The sequence below is a fragment of the Heterodontus francisci genome, chromosome 1, assembly GCF_036365525.1.
Source record: "Heterodontus francisci isolate sHetFra1 chromosome 1, sHetFra1.hap1, whole genome shotgun sequence".
In the NCBI taxonomy this organism is placed as follows: Eukaryota; Metazoa; Chordata; class Chondrichthyes; order Heterodontiformes; family Heterodontidae; genus Heterodontus; species Heterodontus francisci.
The window spans coordinates 244,085,292-244,102,816 of record NC_090371.1 but is presented as its reverse complement, the minus strand read 5'-3'; the positions used below and the strand labels follow the sequence as shown (position 1 = coordinate 244,102,816).

General features: G+C 42.3%; 1 protein-coding gene across 14 annotated transcripts in view; it reads right to left on the bottom strand.

Annotated features, from left to right (window-relative positions):
* The window catches only part of kiaa1109 (KIAA1109 ortholog), a 637,888-nt gene that overhangs the window by 108,191 nt on the left and 512,172 nt on the right, over positions 1-17,525 (bottom strand). For 11 of the 14 annotated variants that reach the window (XM_068042417.1, XM_068042485.1, XM_068042453.1 and 8 more), the window contains 3 exons: positions 11,333-11,442; positions 9,657-9,762; positions 706-768 (listed from right to left, as the gene is read on the bottom strand). In XM_068042417.1, coding sequence (XP_067898518.1) covers positions 706-768; positions 9,657-9,762; positions 11,333-11,442 — 279 coding nt within the window. The remainder of the gene's footprint in view (positions 1-705; positions 769-9,656; positions 9,763-11,332; positions 11,443-17,525) is intronic. The other 3 variants (XM_068042474.1, XM_068042513.1, XM_068042541.1) reach the window with 1 other exon arrangement.

Here is a 17,525-nt window from a genome sequence, read left to right as displayed (position 1 = left end):
AAAGCCAGAATTGTCCACAAATATTACATATTTGTCTGTCCAATCAGACAATAATACATGAAAATGGCATCTAGTATACAATGAAAGCAAAGCATTTGGTTAAGTAATTTCCTAATGTTATGTCTATGGTTCTTGACTTTGATTACAAAACCAGTTACAAACTTTGCTTTCACCCTTTATAGATCATGGAGATAGAGATTAAGATTAAATGAAGCAAATTCAGTGCGAATTAAAATTGCTTGCAGATCAAAGAAATCATATGGGTTAGTTAATAAGCAGGTGCCATGCAAGTTCACAAGTATTTATGGAGCATGAGTAAATTTTATTTGTGAATGTGATGATACTGCCAATACATCACTAAAACCATAATCTCCTTTGCACAGTTAAAATCAATCCCTTGCATCCCTAATGATTATGCTCTTTCAAAGCATTTGACTGTTTTTCTAACACAAGCACTACAAAATGTTTTTAGGTGACTTATTACACTATATTTGCACCACATTTGTTGTGATGCAAAAGCAGTTTAGTGTTGCTGTACATGTTGATTATTCACTAAATAACCTGTTATATTCAATATAAAAATATGCAATTGCACCACTTAAATACTGTTAAGTTGAACTTGCATAGCTTAAAGTTGATACAATATCGAGAAGATTTCCCCATGAAGCAATTAATTTCATTGCAGAGCAGATTTTTAACCAGTACCTGAAAATACCCTTCCTTTGGAGTGCTGGCTTGCCTTGTAAGGCCCAAAGCTATATCATTCAGCTTTAATGAAGTAAAAAGGGAAATTTAATTATATGATAACTTACAGCAAGAAACACTCCCAATACACTATAATACAAATACAAAATTGCACCTCTTACATTAACAGAAGCCCTTGTGATGATACAGATGTAATAATGTAAAGGCTTTCTTTATTAGTGTAAAACTGTGAGTATCAGTAAGATTTATCTCTACATTCAAAACGTCTTCCACTAAGAGCTTCAACTAATGATAAGTAGCTGCTAAAATGTAGCCATTATTCCAAACTTCTATTGCCAATAGACAAACCAATATTTACAATAGGTCATGCTGTCAGACCACCACCATGTCACAGATGGTGGGACGTAAGTTTGCAACTGCAGTCCTGTACAAAGTTGCTCATCTCAAATCTATTGTAACATGGACGTGCCGAGCAAAGTGGGCAGGGAGTCTTCGGTAACAGAGTAATTATGAGCCTGCTCCTGTTCACCTCCTTGCAGGCAATCAACAGCAATTTGGATGAAACTTGGGAACCAGTTGTCAATTTGCACTTGGTGCAAAAGGGAGAAAACTGAGTATTACCCTCCAAGAGGAAAAAAATGCAACAACTAAATTCAGTAACCAAATTAACTTTTGAAATCTTGCATCAACCCTTTAAGAACTCCTTTCAACAAAAATAAGAGCAAACTTCAGGAATAGTCTGAAAATAGAAATGCTCCATAGTTCAACATACACTTTCCTTTAGTTTTAGTTAACAATTATATTACAGAATTAATGTTATAGCTGTTTTATGATAGAAAGTAGGCATTTATTTTCAAAGATGTCATGGAGACTTCAAACTTGGGACTAAATATTAGCTGACATTTTGAATATTGTGTTAACAGCTGTTATGCCCTATAATAAACATTTATGAAACATCCTAGGAACTGACAAAGCCATTTTTGTCTCCTTTTATTGCAAAGCTTTTTGAGACTTCTGCAAAAGCAGAAAGTGTATGCACCGGCATGCAGCAGTACTCATTTATTTACAAAGGTCCACATGATGAATTTCTGGTTTTTGTCAAGTTACTGGGAGAGATAAATAAAGAATAGTTGTATTCTTGTGAGGAAAAATGTTGAAGGGTGAACAAGCCCTATTTACTTATTCATACCACTTGGCTCTTTCATTATAAAGCAGCAGAGGCCCAAGAACAGGTCAATGTACATTTCTTTCATCAGGACAATGCTCATGGTGTGGCATGGCAGATTAAAGGAAGCTGGGGGAATAAAGGCAAGAAAATAATAATGGAAATGGGAAAAAACATTTAATTTTGAAGATTAAGCAAAATTAAGAGTACCATGGTTTACTGGTATCCCACAGCACCAATAGTCCAAAGTTGTAACGAAAGCTCCTCCAGATGTGTTGATGGCAGGACCAGAGCACCCAAGCAGGGAGGGAAATCTGACTCAAGGATGTCCAACCAGGTAATAAAATTGTTCTTCTCACAAAAACAGCAGCTTAGAATATGACCAGGTGAGACGGGGTCTAGGGCTTCCCTCAGCCTTTGCCTGGTTTAACCGCAACAGAGTTTAATTTTAGAAACACTGTTTTTAGCTCCCCGAGTGAATCCTTGTTCACTGCTCCAATTGTAAGGCAAAGAAAACAAACAGGTTTCCTTAGATTTAAACAAGAAAGGTAGACGTTTATTAATTTTAGACTCTAATCAGGTTAACGACTACGAATATGTAACACGACCAAGCTAGCATGCAAAAGCAATAAACACACACACATAGAAACAGAAAAAATAGAAGGAATAAAGGGGAAAAGTGTGAAGCAATATCTGGTAGTTCAATGTGGAATCTTTGGTGGCCGTTAAGTCTTGCAATTCGTTAGGGCCCAGTTCACGCTTCAACTTGTTTCGATGTAGGAGTCTTTTCTCCCGAGGTTTGCTCGTCTTTCGTGGGAGAAAGCGAGAGAAAGAGGCTTCCTTGTTCCGGCATCAGTTGCACACAGCCTTCTGATTCTCTGTGGCACAATTCAAAAAACCCCAGGTTGCCCAGCAGGTTAGTCATGTGACTAGCTCCTTATTTGGAACAGTTTCCCCTGCGAGGTTTGTGGATTGTATTGTAGCAATCTCTGGAATATGCTTCCTTGCACGTTCAATGTCTAGTGATCAAAATCCATTTGGGTTAATTGGAGCAGGGAATAGTCCTTTGTTTCCACAAGCAGCATCTCTTAGTATGCAAATGTCCTTCCAGTCCAGTGTCTGGTGATCTTCAAACAAGTCATTTCTTCACTCCAGCAATAGTTTAAAATCAATGTTCATATGACAAAATTAATATGCTTCATTCTTGGCAGCTGGGGTCTGCATGACACCTCCACACCCAGTGGAATGAAATGCGATTTTTAAAAAAGAGCCTTTAATTAAAAGGGATGAGAGCGAAGATAAGGACAGGAACACACACATGCATCTCTCTCATTCATTCAGAACCCTCACAATTCTTACAGCCTATATTTTCTTGGTAGCAGCGCTGCTTTAAATGGCCCTTTTTGGCATCCCAATAAACATGGTTTTTGTGGAGGTTTTTTTTAGTTTGCAGATTTCCATGACTGCCTAAGGGGTCTTGGTTCTTGTTGAGGTCTGCAGGGGGAGGTTTAATTAGCCCTAGGTGGGAGTTCTGCTCAGTGGCAGTGGGCAGTTCCACACTGAACTCCCTTTCAGTGCTTTGATGAGTCATGCAAGGGCTTTTCACTTCATGGATGGCTGGTTCCCTTTTTTCCTGACTGTGTTTTTAGTTTTAGTTTCAGAGATACAGCACTGAAACAGGCCCTTCGGCCCACCGAGTCTGTGCCGACCATCAACCACCCATTTATACTAATCCTACACTAATTCCATATTCCTACCACATCCCCACCTGTCCCTATATTTTCCCTACCACCTACCTATACTAGGGGCAATTGCTAATGGCCAATTTACCTATCAACCTGCAAGTCTTTGACATGTGGGAGGAAACCCACGCAGACACTTGGAGAACTTGCAAACTCCACACAGGCAGTACCCGGAATTGAACCTGGGTCGCTGGAGCTGTGAGGCTGCGGTGCTAACCACTGCGCCACTGTGCCGCCCCCTGTGGGGCAGGGGGATTCTTTGCTAATCTTCCCTGTGTCCTCTGGGACACTCCCGCCTGCAGGTATTTGTCCAGATTCTACTGCATTTCCCTGCGGCATTTCGACTATCTGAGGCATTACCCTCAGGTTTCTCTGCCCTCTTGAGCACTTTCTTTGTCTCTGAAGGTGACTGTAAATGCTGTTAGCAATTCTGGTGGGGTGCTTCTAGTGTCTGCATTTACATAGGAGGATGTGGGGTATAATTTTTCAAACATTCTGGGGTTGGCTGACCGGACAGAAGGGGTTTTCATCCAAGATTCTTCCCAGACCTCCTTTAACCTGCCCTCTTGGTCCCTTTTTCCCCATTCCTTTCTAACCTGTTGCCAGCCTGGTGCCTGCCTGTCCCCTTTAGTTCTCAGCAGGGGTCCCTTACAGTTCACCAGCCCTCTGCTGGAGGGTCTTCCAAACACCGATACAGGACTTAGGGGTGCAGGTTTCACTGTAGGTTGGGGCTTCCCCTCAACCTGGCACATGTGGCAACTCCTACAGTACTCCACCACATCTCTGTGGAGTTTTGGCCAGTCAAACTGCTGTCTTATGTGGGCTTTGATGTTTCGTATACAGACATATATCGCCACTGCAAACTCACGGGCCATTCTTAATATTTCTCTCCGGTACCTCTGTGGCACCACTAACTGGTGAACCACTGTCCACTCCTTGCTTGTGAAGAGAACTCCATTTCCTTATAAATAGTAGCAATCAGGGATTCTCTCTGCTTCAATATCAGCCTGGGCAGCCTGTGCTAACTCTCTCTCAATACTGGGTCAGCTCACTGAGCCTAAGCTAGGAAAGATCCATTTAACTCATTCCCTGGGTCTTCCAACTTTCCAAAGAAAGTCTCGGATAGACAGCCCTCATGGTTAACTGCCTGCAGTGCCAATTCACTCTCCTCTGGGGGAGCTGGTTTGATCATAGCCTCATTCATTACACATTCAGGGAAACTGCAGGGGTCCATCTCCTGCCACTGCCCTGTCTCTCTGACCTCCAGCGGTCTCTCTTTCACTACTGGGGAAGCTACCAGCTTCATCCCCGCCAGATCATTACCTAGGAGCAGGTCAACCACAGGCAAACTAGGGACAATCCCTACGATTACCGGTTCCGAAACTAGGTTGCACTCCAAGTGCATCAGGTGTAAAGGTACAGGCATACGCTGCCCTCCAATACCATTCACCACTATTCTGGAGTTTACTGCACTCTCTGGGGGAAAAGGTCAGGCCTTTTCCCAGTAAAAGGGATCTAGTGGTCCCTGTGTCCCTGAGGATAACTATGGGCTTGCTTGCCCCACTCGAGGGGTATGGCGTTATTCTCCCCTCAGACACAAAACCCTGATAATCCTCAGGAATCCTATTAAATTTTCCTGCATTTGCAGCCATCAGCTTCCTGGATCTCACTCTTACCACAGTTAAAGCTACAGCTTGTTCTGCTGTGCTTTCCATCAGGGTCCCCTCTTCACTGAGCAGGTGTGCCCCGATTAACCCTACAGGTTTTCCCTTTAGTTTCCAGAAATCAGCTCTTAAATCCCCTGCTTTATTGCAATGGAAGCACACAATCACTCCTAATTATAGCACTTTCCTTTTTGGCTAGAGGAGGGCTTCCTGTGTCTCCTGCTTTTCTTTCCCTCCCAGGACTGCTTGGGCTTCTAGCACCTTCCCACCCTTTGTCCTTTTTGGATTTATCGGGGTGATGAGGGAAGGTTCTCCCCTGGGAAGCTGACTAATAAATGAGAGCAAACTCATCAGCCAAGACTGCTGCCTGCTGGGCTTTTTGAGCCTTCTGATCTTCTACATGTGTCTTTATGGAGACTGGGAGAGAGTTTTTAAATTCCTCTAACAAAATGACTTCTCTGAAATTTTCATAGCTGAGCCGTACTTTAAGAGCCCTCAGTCACTAGTCAAAAGCTAGCTGCTTATTTCTCTCAAACTCCAAGTAAGTTTGATCAGCTTGCTTCTTGAGAGCTCTAAACGTTTGGCAATAGGCTTCCTGTACTAACTCATATGCCCCGAGGATTGCATTTTTTGTCAGTTCATAATTTGATGAACTTTCATCTGGCAACATGAAATAAACCTCATGGGCTTTTCCTACGAATTTACTCTGTAGCAGCAGGGTCCAAGCCTCAGCTGGCCACTTTAACTGCCTTGCTAGTTTTCATAAAACACAAAAAACTCTTCCACGTCTCCCTCATTGAATTTTGGGATCAGTTGGGAAAGTTTTAACAATTCTGTACCCAGCCCTGAATTATGCTCCTCCATATTGGCCATGCTTTCACTGGGGTCACTCGGTCGCTCCCTAGTTAACTCAAGCCGCCTTAGCTCTCTTTCTTCGCATTCTTTCTGGAAGGTTCTTTCTCTTTCTCTCTCCTCCCTCTCTTTTTCTTTTTCCAGTCTTGCTGTCTCTCTCTCTCTCTTAACCTGTCTTCTCATTCAAGTTTCCTTTGTTCCAATTGTATCCTTGCTAACAATACCCTGTCAGAGTCTATTTCTAACCCTGTTACTGCTTCTTCAGTTTCAAGGGAAAAATGGTTGGCCACTTGTCTTAGGAGTTCAGACTTCCTAGCCTTGCCACGTACAGTGATCCCACACTGCTCAACCATTTGCCTCAACTCCTCCACAGACAGTGCTTTTAACTTATCCCAAGTTACTTCATCCTGGCTTGGGGAGCTACCAGTTTCAGTCATAGACATGTTAGTATTCTACTAACAACTACACACAACTACAAGAAACCTGGACTGAAATCTGTTTTCCTTTTTTTGGTATCAATTTGGTTTCCCACTTCCAATTTCTTGTTTGTCTGTGGGTGAAATCTCAGACGCTAGTCCAAAATTTCTGGTATGACCAGTTGAGAAGGGGTCTTGGGCTTCCCTCTCAGCCTTTGCCTGGTTTAACTGCAACAGGATTTAATTTTAGAAACACTGTATTTTTAGCTCCTCCTTCGTGAATCCTTGTTCACTGCTCCAGTTGCAAGGCAAAGAAATCAAACAGGTTTCCTTAGATTTAAACAAGAAAGGTAGACATTTATTAATCTTAAACTCTAGCATGGATATGCAATAAACACACACACAGATAGAGACAGAAAAAGTAGAAAGAATAAAGGGGAAAAGTTTGAGGCAATATCTGGTAGTTACAGTCCTTTAAGGTCAATGTGGAGTCTTTGGTTGCCGCTAAGTCTTGCAATTCGTTGGGGCCCAGTTCACGCTTCAACTTGTTTTGATGTAGGAGTCTTTTCTCTCGAGGTTTGCTTGTCTTCTGTCGGTCCAGTGGCTTGGGAGAAAGCGCGAGAGAGAGCTGCTTCCTTGTTCCACCGTCAGTTGTGCACAGCCTTCTGATTCTTTCTCTGTGGCACAATTCAAAAAACCCCAGGTTGCCCAGCAAGTTAGTCATATGACTAGCTCCTTATTTAGAACAGTCTCTCCTCCGAGGTTTGTGGATTGTCCCTTAACCAGTCTCTGGAATGTGCTTCCTTACACTTTCAATGTCTGGTGATCAAAATCCATTTGGGTTAATTGGAGCAGGGAATAGTCCTTTGTCTCCACAAGCAGCGTCTCTTAGTATGCAAATGTCCTTCCAGCCCAGTGTCTGGTGATCTTCAAACAAGTCATTTCTTCACTCCAGCAACAGTTTAAAATCAATGTTCATATGACAAAATTAATATGCCTCATTGTTTGCATGACAAGAGGTATTTTTTATTCATAAAGTAGGGAGCAACTTTGAATAAATAGGCATATCTTATCTTCTCCCTTAGTCTTATCAATATAGTGAAAACCTTTTTTGCTGGCTCTCCAATTTGTTATCTTGACATTATTATATGCCATATCATTACTGACAATCTTCAATTTTTTTCTCCACTAACAGCATGACCACAGCTTCCATCTGATAGAGTAAAAGAGGTATTGTGCTAAATTTATCAAATCAGAAAATAAAAGTAAAACTCACAATAATGTTCATTAGCAAACAGAAGTGGAACTTAGCCTAAACGTCTCAACTCTAAATAAAACTCCAGAAGGATTCTCCTAGAATGGTGACATATGAGTTAATGGTCTGAAGACTGGTACTTGTACAAGAGCTTACATTTATAAAGTATCCTACATATAATAGAATGCCATAAGATGTTCAACAATGAGAAAAAGGACGAGAAAATCGGGCTGGACTAAAAACACTATCAAAGATTAGTTCTTGAAGACATTTTGTGGGCTGCCTGGCAACTTCTTAAACTTGGTTTAGCATGGGATTGCATTTATACTACACTCTTGTAGGTAGCCACACCATCTGGCTTTAGTATGGTTGAAGATCAGATAGTCTAATTGATTTGAGTTATGCTGCCCTCCCCATTGGTTTAGAAATTGCTTCACAGCAACTTGAAAGCTTAAACAAAGATGGTCCTTTTTTGTTTTTCTGGGCATATATGCCTATCAAGTTAATGAATATCAGAGCACCAGTGCAGAAGCTCTATCACCTATTAAGCACTTCATGATAGGTTATGAAAAGATGGCAAAATGTAGAACAATAATCTGTCCCAACATAGCTTAATCCCAACCTCAAAAAAGCACTTTGTAAAATCTCACAGCAAATTCTATGAATTACTATGCTTACTTTGTGCATGATCTACTACCATATACTGCCATTTTGTTAACAAAAAAACAGACAATTTCCAGTTTCTGAGCAATAAAAATCACTTCCCCTATTTGTCAGCAGTTTTATGATCCTACTCCTCATGGAGTAGTAGAAATTCAGTGGGAAGCACAGCCAAACTTACTTCATACATAGGACCATTACCGTTGGGGTGGGGGTGGGAGTGGGGGGAAAGACAGAGAATGAGAGTGAGGGGAGCCTTCAAAATTTTTTAACAGCTGCTTCCACTATTGAGATGTTTACAGGGGAAATACAACAAACATAATTTTATAAGACTTAATTTAAATAAAAGATGTAATATAAATATTGACTAGTTGACTTTCTTTGGCACTGCTGAAGTTTAATTATGATAATTTAATGCAAGACTTTTCTGCTCAAAATTAAAATTTTGATCCAATTTCCAGAAGAATATTAAAACTAGTTTAAAATTGCTACAGAGCAATATTTAATTCCAGTTCCAGTAAAACCAGATCATCAGCTAATCTGCTGTTACTTTTTTCATATCAACCCTTCTACATCTGCATTTCATTTAAAAATTGAGTCAACAGAAAATTACATGATGTCATCATTTTCCTACTGTTGGGATGCCAACAAATACATTTTTCTTCACCAAGCTGGGTGTTCATGTTTTCTTTCTCCTTCAGTACATATGCAAAATAATTAAACTAACATTATATTGCCAGTAATGTTTCCAGTTACGTTATTAGCCGATTTACATCTTATCTCTTGCACCAGTAGAAATTAAGTTTAAATAGGCATCTGATGATTTATGTTTTTTGTAAAAAAATAATTTTAAACAAACACAAAAACAAAAAAATCTGGGCGGGTTTAACATTTTTGTTACATTTTATTTATCTGTAGGATGGTAGTTTCCAGGGCAAGACAAACTAAAAAAGCTACATTGTTCATATTTTTTGGCTTCCTTGAAAACATCAAGAAAACCAAAGCCAATTTTTCTACTGGGATATAACAAATTCCAGAGAAAGGGCATTCATCCTATTAAACCTGCTTGATTCAGACTCTGCGTATGATTATTTTGTTGTGGACTTGCATCCCAAATCACTGTATATTGCTCAAAGGCATCTTAAAAATGCTGCCATTTTATATTACATCTATTGTTAATCTCCACAAGACCCTTACCGTTTCCTGTACTTTAAAAGTTACTCTTGGTCCTGTTCCAGAACCAGATGCAGGCAGTTCTGGAGTTTGGACTTCAACAGGGTCCTCTGCCTCACCAACTCTAGAACTGAAGAAAAACTCATGTGAACATGATATCAATGAGCAATAATGTAGTTATTAAATAAATTACAATATTCTAATCAAAAATTATTTGAAATATCAGAATGATTTCACATAAATCAATATTAATGCATTAATTCACCACAAATGCATGACCGGCCAGGGCAACAAAAAATTGACCAAACCAGGCCCAAAATCTCCACACACTCGCGAATGTGCTATGTAACACTAAGCATTAGGATTTTTACACGAATCATTCTGAAATATAAGTCTTGAAATGACAGTGTGTAATATTAGCACATAAATGCTTAACATGTTGACATGAGAATTCTTTTTGTACTATTTTAGCCAGTTATTATTTCGAGGCTACAATCGAATAAAGTTGAATTGATTTTCTAAACAAGCTTTAGTTATTGCAAGATTATTACCGATCTTTGACAATTGTCACAATGTTGTGCAGTGCCTTTTTTGAGGGCCACCCATACAGATGAACTTTAAAGCAACCGTAGATTTTTGTTTAAATATAGAATTTAATTTTTCTTGCCTTTACTCAATACTGTGTCTTTCCCTAATATTTCAGATCTGGCAGATTGCGAATTCAAGATGATACAGAGGCATGGAGCAGCATTTCTGCAGTGGACCAAATTTAAGGGGATGGTGTGCGACAAATAACCCCTGGCTATATTAACAGTACCGTTGAATTAAAAAAAATTATCAGTGCAATTGGTTTAGCGAAATTACTTTATTATTTTAAGTACAGCCCTTTAAACAAATATATTATTGTTCTAAGTACTGATGAATGTCAACTTGGTTCAGTTCTCTCACCTCCCAGTCAGTAGGCGGTGAGACCAAGTCCCACTCCAAATCTTTAAACCAGTAGTTTATTGCCAATAATGTTGTGCTTTAAATGTGATGTTAAACATATGCCCTGCCTGGCTGTTCTGGTAGTTCCAGTGGACATAAACAGCCTAAGGCATTATTCGAAAAACAGGGACATATCCCAGTTTGCTGGTCATATTCTTTCTTTAACCACACCAACAAAAGCAGATAAATTGCCCATTTATCTCACTGCTGTTTGCGGGGCCATGCCATGTGCTCTGCTTGCAAGCATAACAGCAGCGATTGCACTTCAAAACGTAATTTGTTGGACGCGATATAAGGTGCTACATACAAGAGAAAAATACTGCAGATGCTGGAAATCCGAAACAGAAACAGAAAATGCTGGAAATGCTCAGGTCAGGTAGCATCTGCCTTTACCTAGCAGAGGCCGACCGCCAACTCTTTGACACTTCCTCATACCTCCCCCTGGACTATGACCCCGCTACCGAACATCAAGCCATTGTATCGAGAGGACTGTCACTGACTTCATCTCCTCTGGAGATCTTCACTTCACGGCCTCGAACCTCACAGTTCCCCAAGCGCATACTTCTATCTCCTACCCAAAATCCACAAGCAAGACTGCCCTTCCACAGATGCTGCCTGAGCTGCTGAGTATTTCCAGCATTTTCTGTTTTGCTACAGCCTTTCTCTGTCACATATGTACAAAAACTGTAATTTTAACAGTAAAATAACTTCACCTGGTCCTTTCCAGTCTTCTGTAAGGTGGTCTTCCAGAGGCTGAGATACTTTTTGATCTGTTGTAGCTGGGCTTATAGCCGAGACCCCATTTATCTTTAAGGGATGCTGCCTGTACAAACCATAAATTCTCTTATATTTTGGAAATGCAACAAAATAAAAAATACACAACACTGTATGAAGTCACACTTTAAAGATACAATCACTCTTATGAACAAATTCTGTTCTACATTTCTATGGCATTACATTGACCAGTATTGCGAACTCAATAAAGCAAGCTTATTCTTTGTTTTTTAAAAGCTAATACTGTTCTTTGTTATGTTGAAAACATGAAACACAATAAACATACACAATGCCATTTAAAGTACACATTATTCACTCCTGCAGTTAGTGACAGTTTCACCATCTCTCACCCTCTTCTTTGAGGTTCACTTTTTTGTATTTTTATCTGTTTTGCCATTAACACCTGACATTTGTTGAATCCCTCCATTGTGGCATCTGCCCATTTTACATAACTGAGGCAGTCTTGCATGGTTCCATTCATACCTTTGTTACTCATTCATGCAAAGTGGGTATCGTTAGCAAGACTAGCATTTATTGCCCATCCCTAATTCCCCTTGAGAAGGCAGTGGTAACTCGCCTTCTTGAACAGCTACAGTCCACATGTATTTATTCTTTCATGGGATGCGGGTGTCGCTGGCAAAGCCAGCATCTGTTGCCCATCCCTAATTGCCCTTGACAACTGAGTGGCTAGGTCTGTCAAGCCATTTCAGAGGGCAGTTAAGAGTCAACCACATTGCTGTGGGTCTTGAATCACATGTAGGCCAGACTAGTAAGGACTCCAGATTTCCTTCCCTAACCAGATGGGTTTTTGCAATAATTGACAGTGGTTTCATGGTCACCATTAGACTAGCTTTTTTTTAAATTCTAGATTTTATTAATTGAATTCAAATTTCACTATCTACCGTGGTGGGATTCAAATCCATGATCCCATAGCATATGCCTAGGCCTCTGGCTTACCAGTCCAGTACCACTACCACCACATCACCGCCTCCCCTGTAGTGCACAGTACTCCCACAGTGCCATTAGGTAGGGAGTTAAGAATATAGGAAATGGGAGGAGTAGATCATATGTCCACTTGTGCCTGCTCCACCATTCAATACAATCATGGCCGATCTTCTGCCTCAATACCACTTTCCTGCCTGCTCCCCATATACTTTTATTCTCTGAGAGACTAAAAATCTATCTTAGCCTTGAATATACTCAACCACAGAGCATCCACAACCCTCTAGGGTACAGAATTCCGATGAACAACCCTGTGAACAAAGAAGTTTCTCCTCATCTCAGTCCTAAATGATCGAACCCTTATCCTGAGACTGTGCCCTCACGTTCTAGACTCCCCAGGCAGGGGAAACAACTTCTGAGTGTCTACCCTGTCAAGCCTCTTCAGAATCTTGTATGCTTCAATGAGATTACCTCTCATTCTTCTAAATTCCAGAGACTATAGGTCCACTTTACAAAGCCTCTCATCATAGGACAACTCTCTCATCACAGGAACCAATCCAGCTTCACTGCCTCCAAGGCAAGTACATCCTTTCTTAGATATGGAGAACAAAACTGCACATAGTACTCCAGATTTCACCAAAACCTAATAAAATTGTAGCAAGACTTCATTATTCTTGTACCCCAATCCTCTTGCAATAAAGGCCAACATGACATTTGCCTTCCTATATGTTTGCTGTATCTGCATGCTAACTTTCCTTGTATGATTACACTCAAGACACTCTGAACAACATTTCGAAGTTTCACACCTTTTAAAAACAATCTGCTTTCTAGTCTTATTACCAAAGTGAATCACCTCATACTTCTCCACATTATGCTCCATCTGCCAATTTGTTCCCCACTCACTTAGTCTGTCTATATCTCTTTGCAGCCTCTTTGTGTCCTTCTCACATCTTACATTCCCACCTAAATTTGTATCAAGAAACTTAAATACATTACTCTCGGTATCTTCCTCTAATCATTAATAGATTGGAAATAACTGAGGTCCCAGCACTGATCCTTTTGGCACTCCACTAGTTACAGCCTGACAACTTGAAAATGCATCCTTTATCCATACTCCGCTTTCTGTTAACCAATCCTCCATCCATGCTAATATATTACTCCCAATCCATGAGCCCTTATCTTACCTAATAACCTTTTGTGTAGCACCTTATCGAATGTCTTTTGGAAATCCAAGTATACTACATCTACTGGCTCCCCTTTATCTATCCTGCTAGTTATATCCTCAAAAGAACTCTTAACAAATTCATCTAACACAATTTCCCTTTCATAAACCATGTTGTCTGTCTGATCAGGCTATGATTTTCTAAGTGCACTGTTAAGACTTCCTCACAAATAGATTCCATCATTTTCCTGACAACTGATGTCAGGCTAACTGGCCTGTAATTTCCTACTTTTTCTCTCCCTCCTTTCTTGAATAGCAGTGATACATTGCTAACTTCCAATCTGTTAGGACCGTTCTAGAATCTAGAGAACTTAGGAAAATCATAACCAGTGCATCCACTATCTCTGTAGCTACAACGTTTAGAGCTCTGGGAAATTGGCCATCAGGTTCTGGGGATTTGTCCTTTTAATGCACTTGTCAAAGCTCCTACAAACGCTCCGTTTGGGTTCCGCCAGGGCCACTCAGCTCCTGATCTCATTACAGCCTTGGTTCAAACATGGACAAAAGAGCTGAACTCAAGAGGTGAGGTGAGAGTGACTGCCCTTGACATCAAGGCAGCATTTGACGGAGTATGACATCAAGGAGCCCTAGCAAAACTGAGGTCAATGGGAATCAGGGAGAAAACCCTCCGCTGGCCGGTGTCATACCTAATGCAAAGGAAGATGGTTGCGGTTGTTGCAGTCAATCATCTGAGCTCCAGGACATCACTGCAGGAGTTCCTCAGGGTAGTGTCCTAGGCTCAACCATCTTCAGCTGCTTCATCAATGACCTTCCTTCAATCATAAGGTCAGAGGTGGGGATGTTCGCACAAGGTTCAGCACCATTCGAGACTCCCTAAGATACTGAAGCAGTCTGTGTAGAAATGCAGCAAGAACTGGACAATATCCAGGCTTGGGCTGATAAGTGGCAATTAATATTCGCGCCACACAAGTGCCAGGCAATGACCATCTCCAACAAGAGAGAATCTAACCATCTCCCCTTGACATTCAACAACATTACCATCGCTGAATCCCCCACTATCAACATCCTAGGGGCTACCATTAACCAGAAACTGAACTGGAATAGCCATATAAATACCATGGCTACAAGAGCAGGTCAGAGGCTAGGAATCCTGAGGCGGGTAACTCACCTCCTGACTCCCCAAAGCTTGTCCACTATCTACAAGGCACAAATCAGGAGTGTGATGGAACGCTCTCTACTTGGCTGGTTGGGTGCAGCTCCAACAACCCTCAAGAAGCTCGACACCATCCAGGACAAAGCAGCCCGCTTGATTGGCACCCCATCTACAAACATTCACTCCCTCCGCCACCAATGCACAGTGGCAGCAGTGTGTACCATCCATAAGATGCACTGCAGCAATGCACCAAGGCTCCTTAGACAGCACCTTCCAAACCCACGACCTCTACCAACTAGAAGGACAAGGGCAGCAAATGCATGGGAACAGCACCATCTGCAAGTTCCCCTCCAAGTCACACGCCATCCTGACTTGGAACTATATCGCCATTCCTTTACTGTTGCTGGGTCAAAATCCTGGAACTCCCTTTTTAACAGCACTGTGAGTGTACCTACCCCACATGGACTGCAGCGGTTCAAGAAGGCAGCTCACCGCCACCTTCTCAAGGGCAATTAGGGATGGGCAATAAATGCTGGCCTGGCCAGCGACACCCACATCCCATGAATGAATAAAAAAAAATCTGTTTTTATATTCCTGGCTAGTTTACTTTCATATTCCATTTCTTCCCTTTTTAATCAATGTTTTGGTTGACCTTTGCTGGTTTCTAAAACTCTCCCAATCATCAAGTTCCAGGATTGTGACACAGAGACGATTAAGGAACAGTGATATATTTCCAAGTCAGGATAGTGTGTGACTTGCAGGGGAACTTGCAGGTGATGGTGTCTCCATGTGCCTGCTGTCCTTGTCCTTCTAGGGAGTAAAGGTCGCAGGTTTGGGAGGTGCAGTCGAGGAAGCCTTGGTGAAAAGTTGCAGTGCATTTTGTAGGTGGTACATACTCTTGGGCCAACCATCAAGAAGATCACCCCCCTCAAATCTAAATCGGGGGACATAATCACTGACCAACGCAAACAGATGGACCGCTGGGTTGAGCACTACCTAGAACTGTACTCCAGGGAGAATGCTGTCACTGAGACTGCCCTCAATGCAGCCCAGCCTCTACCAGTCATGGATGAGCTGGACATACAGCCAACCAAATCGGAACTCAGTGATGCCATTGATTCCCTAGCCAGCGGAAAAGCCCCTGGAAAGGACAGCATTACCCCTGAAATAATCAAGAGTGCCAAGCCTGCTATACTCTCAGCACTACATGAACTGCTATGCCTGTGCTGGGACGAGGGAGCAGTACCCCAGGACATGCGCGATGCCAACATCATCACCCTCTATAAAAACAAAGGTGACCGCGGTGACTGCAACAACTACCGTGGAATCTCCCTGCTCAGCATAGTGGGGAAAGTCTTTGCTCGAGTCGCTCTGAACAGGCTCCAGAAGCTGGCCGAGCGCGTCTACCCTGAGGCACAGTGTGGCTTTCGTGCAGAGAGATCGACTATTGACATGCTGTTCTCCCTTCGTCAGATACAGGAGAAATGCCGTGAACAACAGATGCCCCTCTACATTGCTTTCATTGATCTCACCAAAGCCTTTGACCTCGTCAGCAGACGTGGTCTCTTCAGACTACTAGAAAAGATCGGATGTCCACCAAAGCTACTAAGTATCATCACCTCATTCCATGACAATATGAAAGGCACAATTCAACATGGTGGCTCCTCATCAGAGCCCTTTCCTATCCTGAGTGGTGTGAAACAGGGCTGTGTTCTCGCACCCACACTTTTTGGGATTTTCTTCTCCCTGCTGCTTTCACATGCGTTCAAATCCTCTGAAGAAGGAATTTTCCTCCACACAAGATCAGGGGGCAGGTTGTTCAACCTTGCCCGTCTAAGAGCGAAGTCCAAAGTACGGAAAGTCCTCATCAGAGAACTCCTCTTTGCTGACGATGCTGCTTTAACATCTCACACTGAAGAATGCCTGCAGAGTCTCATCGACAGGTTTGCGTCTGCCTGCAATGAATTTGGCCTAACCATCAGCCTCAAGAAAACGAACATCATGGGGCAGGATGTCAGAAATGCTCCATCCATCAATATTGGCGACCACGCTCTGGAAGTGGTTCAAGAGTTCACCTACCTAGGCTCAACTATCACCAGTGACCTGTCTCTAGATGCAGAAATCAACAAGCGCATGGGTAAGGCTTCCACTGCTATGTCCAGACTGGCCAAGAGTGTGGGAAAATGGCGCACTGACACGGAACACAAAAGTCCGAGTGTATCAGGCCTGTGTCCTCAGTACCTTGCTCTACGGCAGCGAGGCCTGGACAACGTATGCCAGCCAAGAGCGACGTCTCAATTCATTCCATCTTCGCTGCCTTCGGAGAATACTTGGAATCAGGTGGCAGGACTATATCTCCAACACAGAAGTCCTTGAAGCGGCCAACACCCCCAGCTTATACACACTACTGAGTCAGCGGCGCTTGAGATGGCTTGGTCATGTGAGCCGCATGGAAGATGGCAGGATCCCCAAAGACACATTGTACAGCGAGCTCGCCACTGGTATCAGACCCACCGGCCGTCCATGTCTCCGTTATAAAGACGTCTGCAAACGCGACATGAAATCGTGTGACATTGATCACAAGTCGTGGGAGTCAGTTGCCAGCATTCGCCAGAGCTGGCGGGCAGCCATAAAGACAGGGCTAAATTGTGGCGAGTCGAAGAGACTTAGTAGTTGGCAGGAAAAAAGACAGAGGCGCAAGGGGAGAGCCAACTGTGCAACAGCCCCAACAAACAAATTTCTCTGCAGCACCTGTGGAAGAGCCTGTCACTCCAGAATTGGCCTTTATAGCCACTCCAGGCGCTGCTTCACAAACCACTGACCACCTCCAGGCGCGTATCCATTGTCTCTCGAG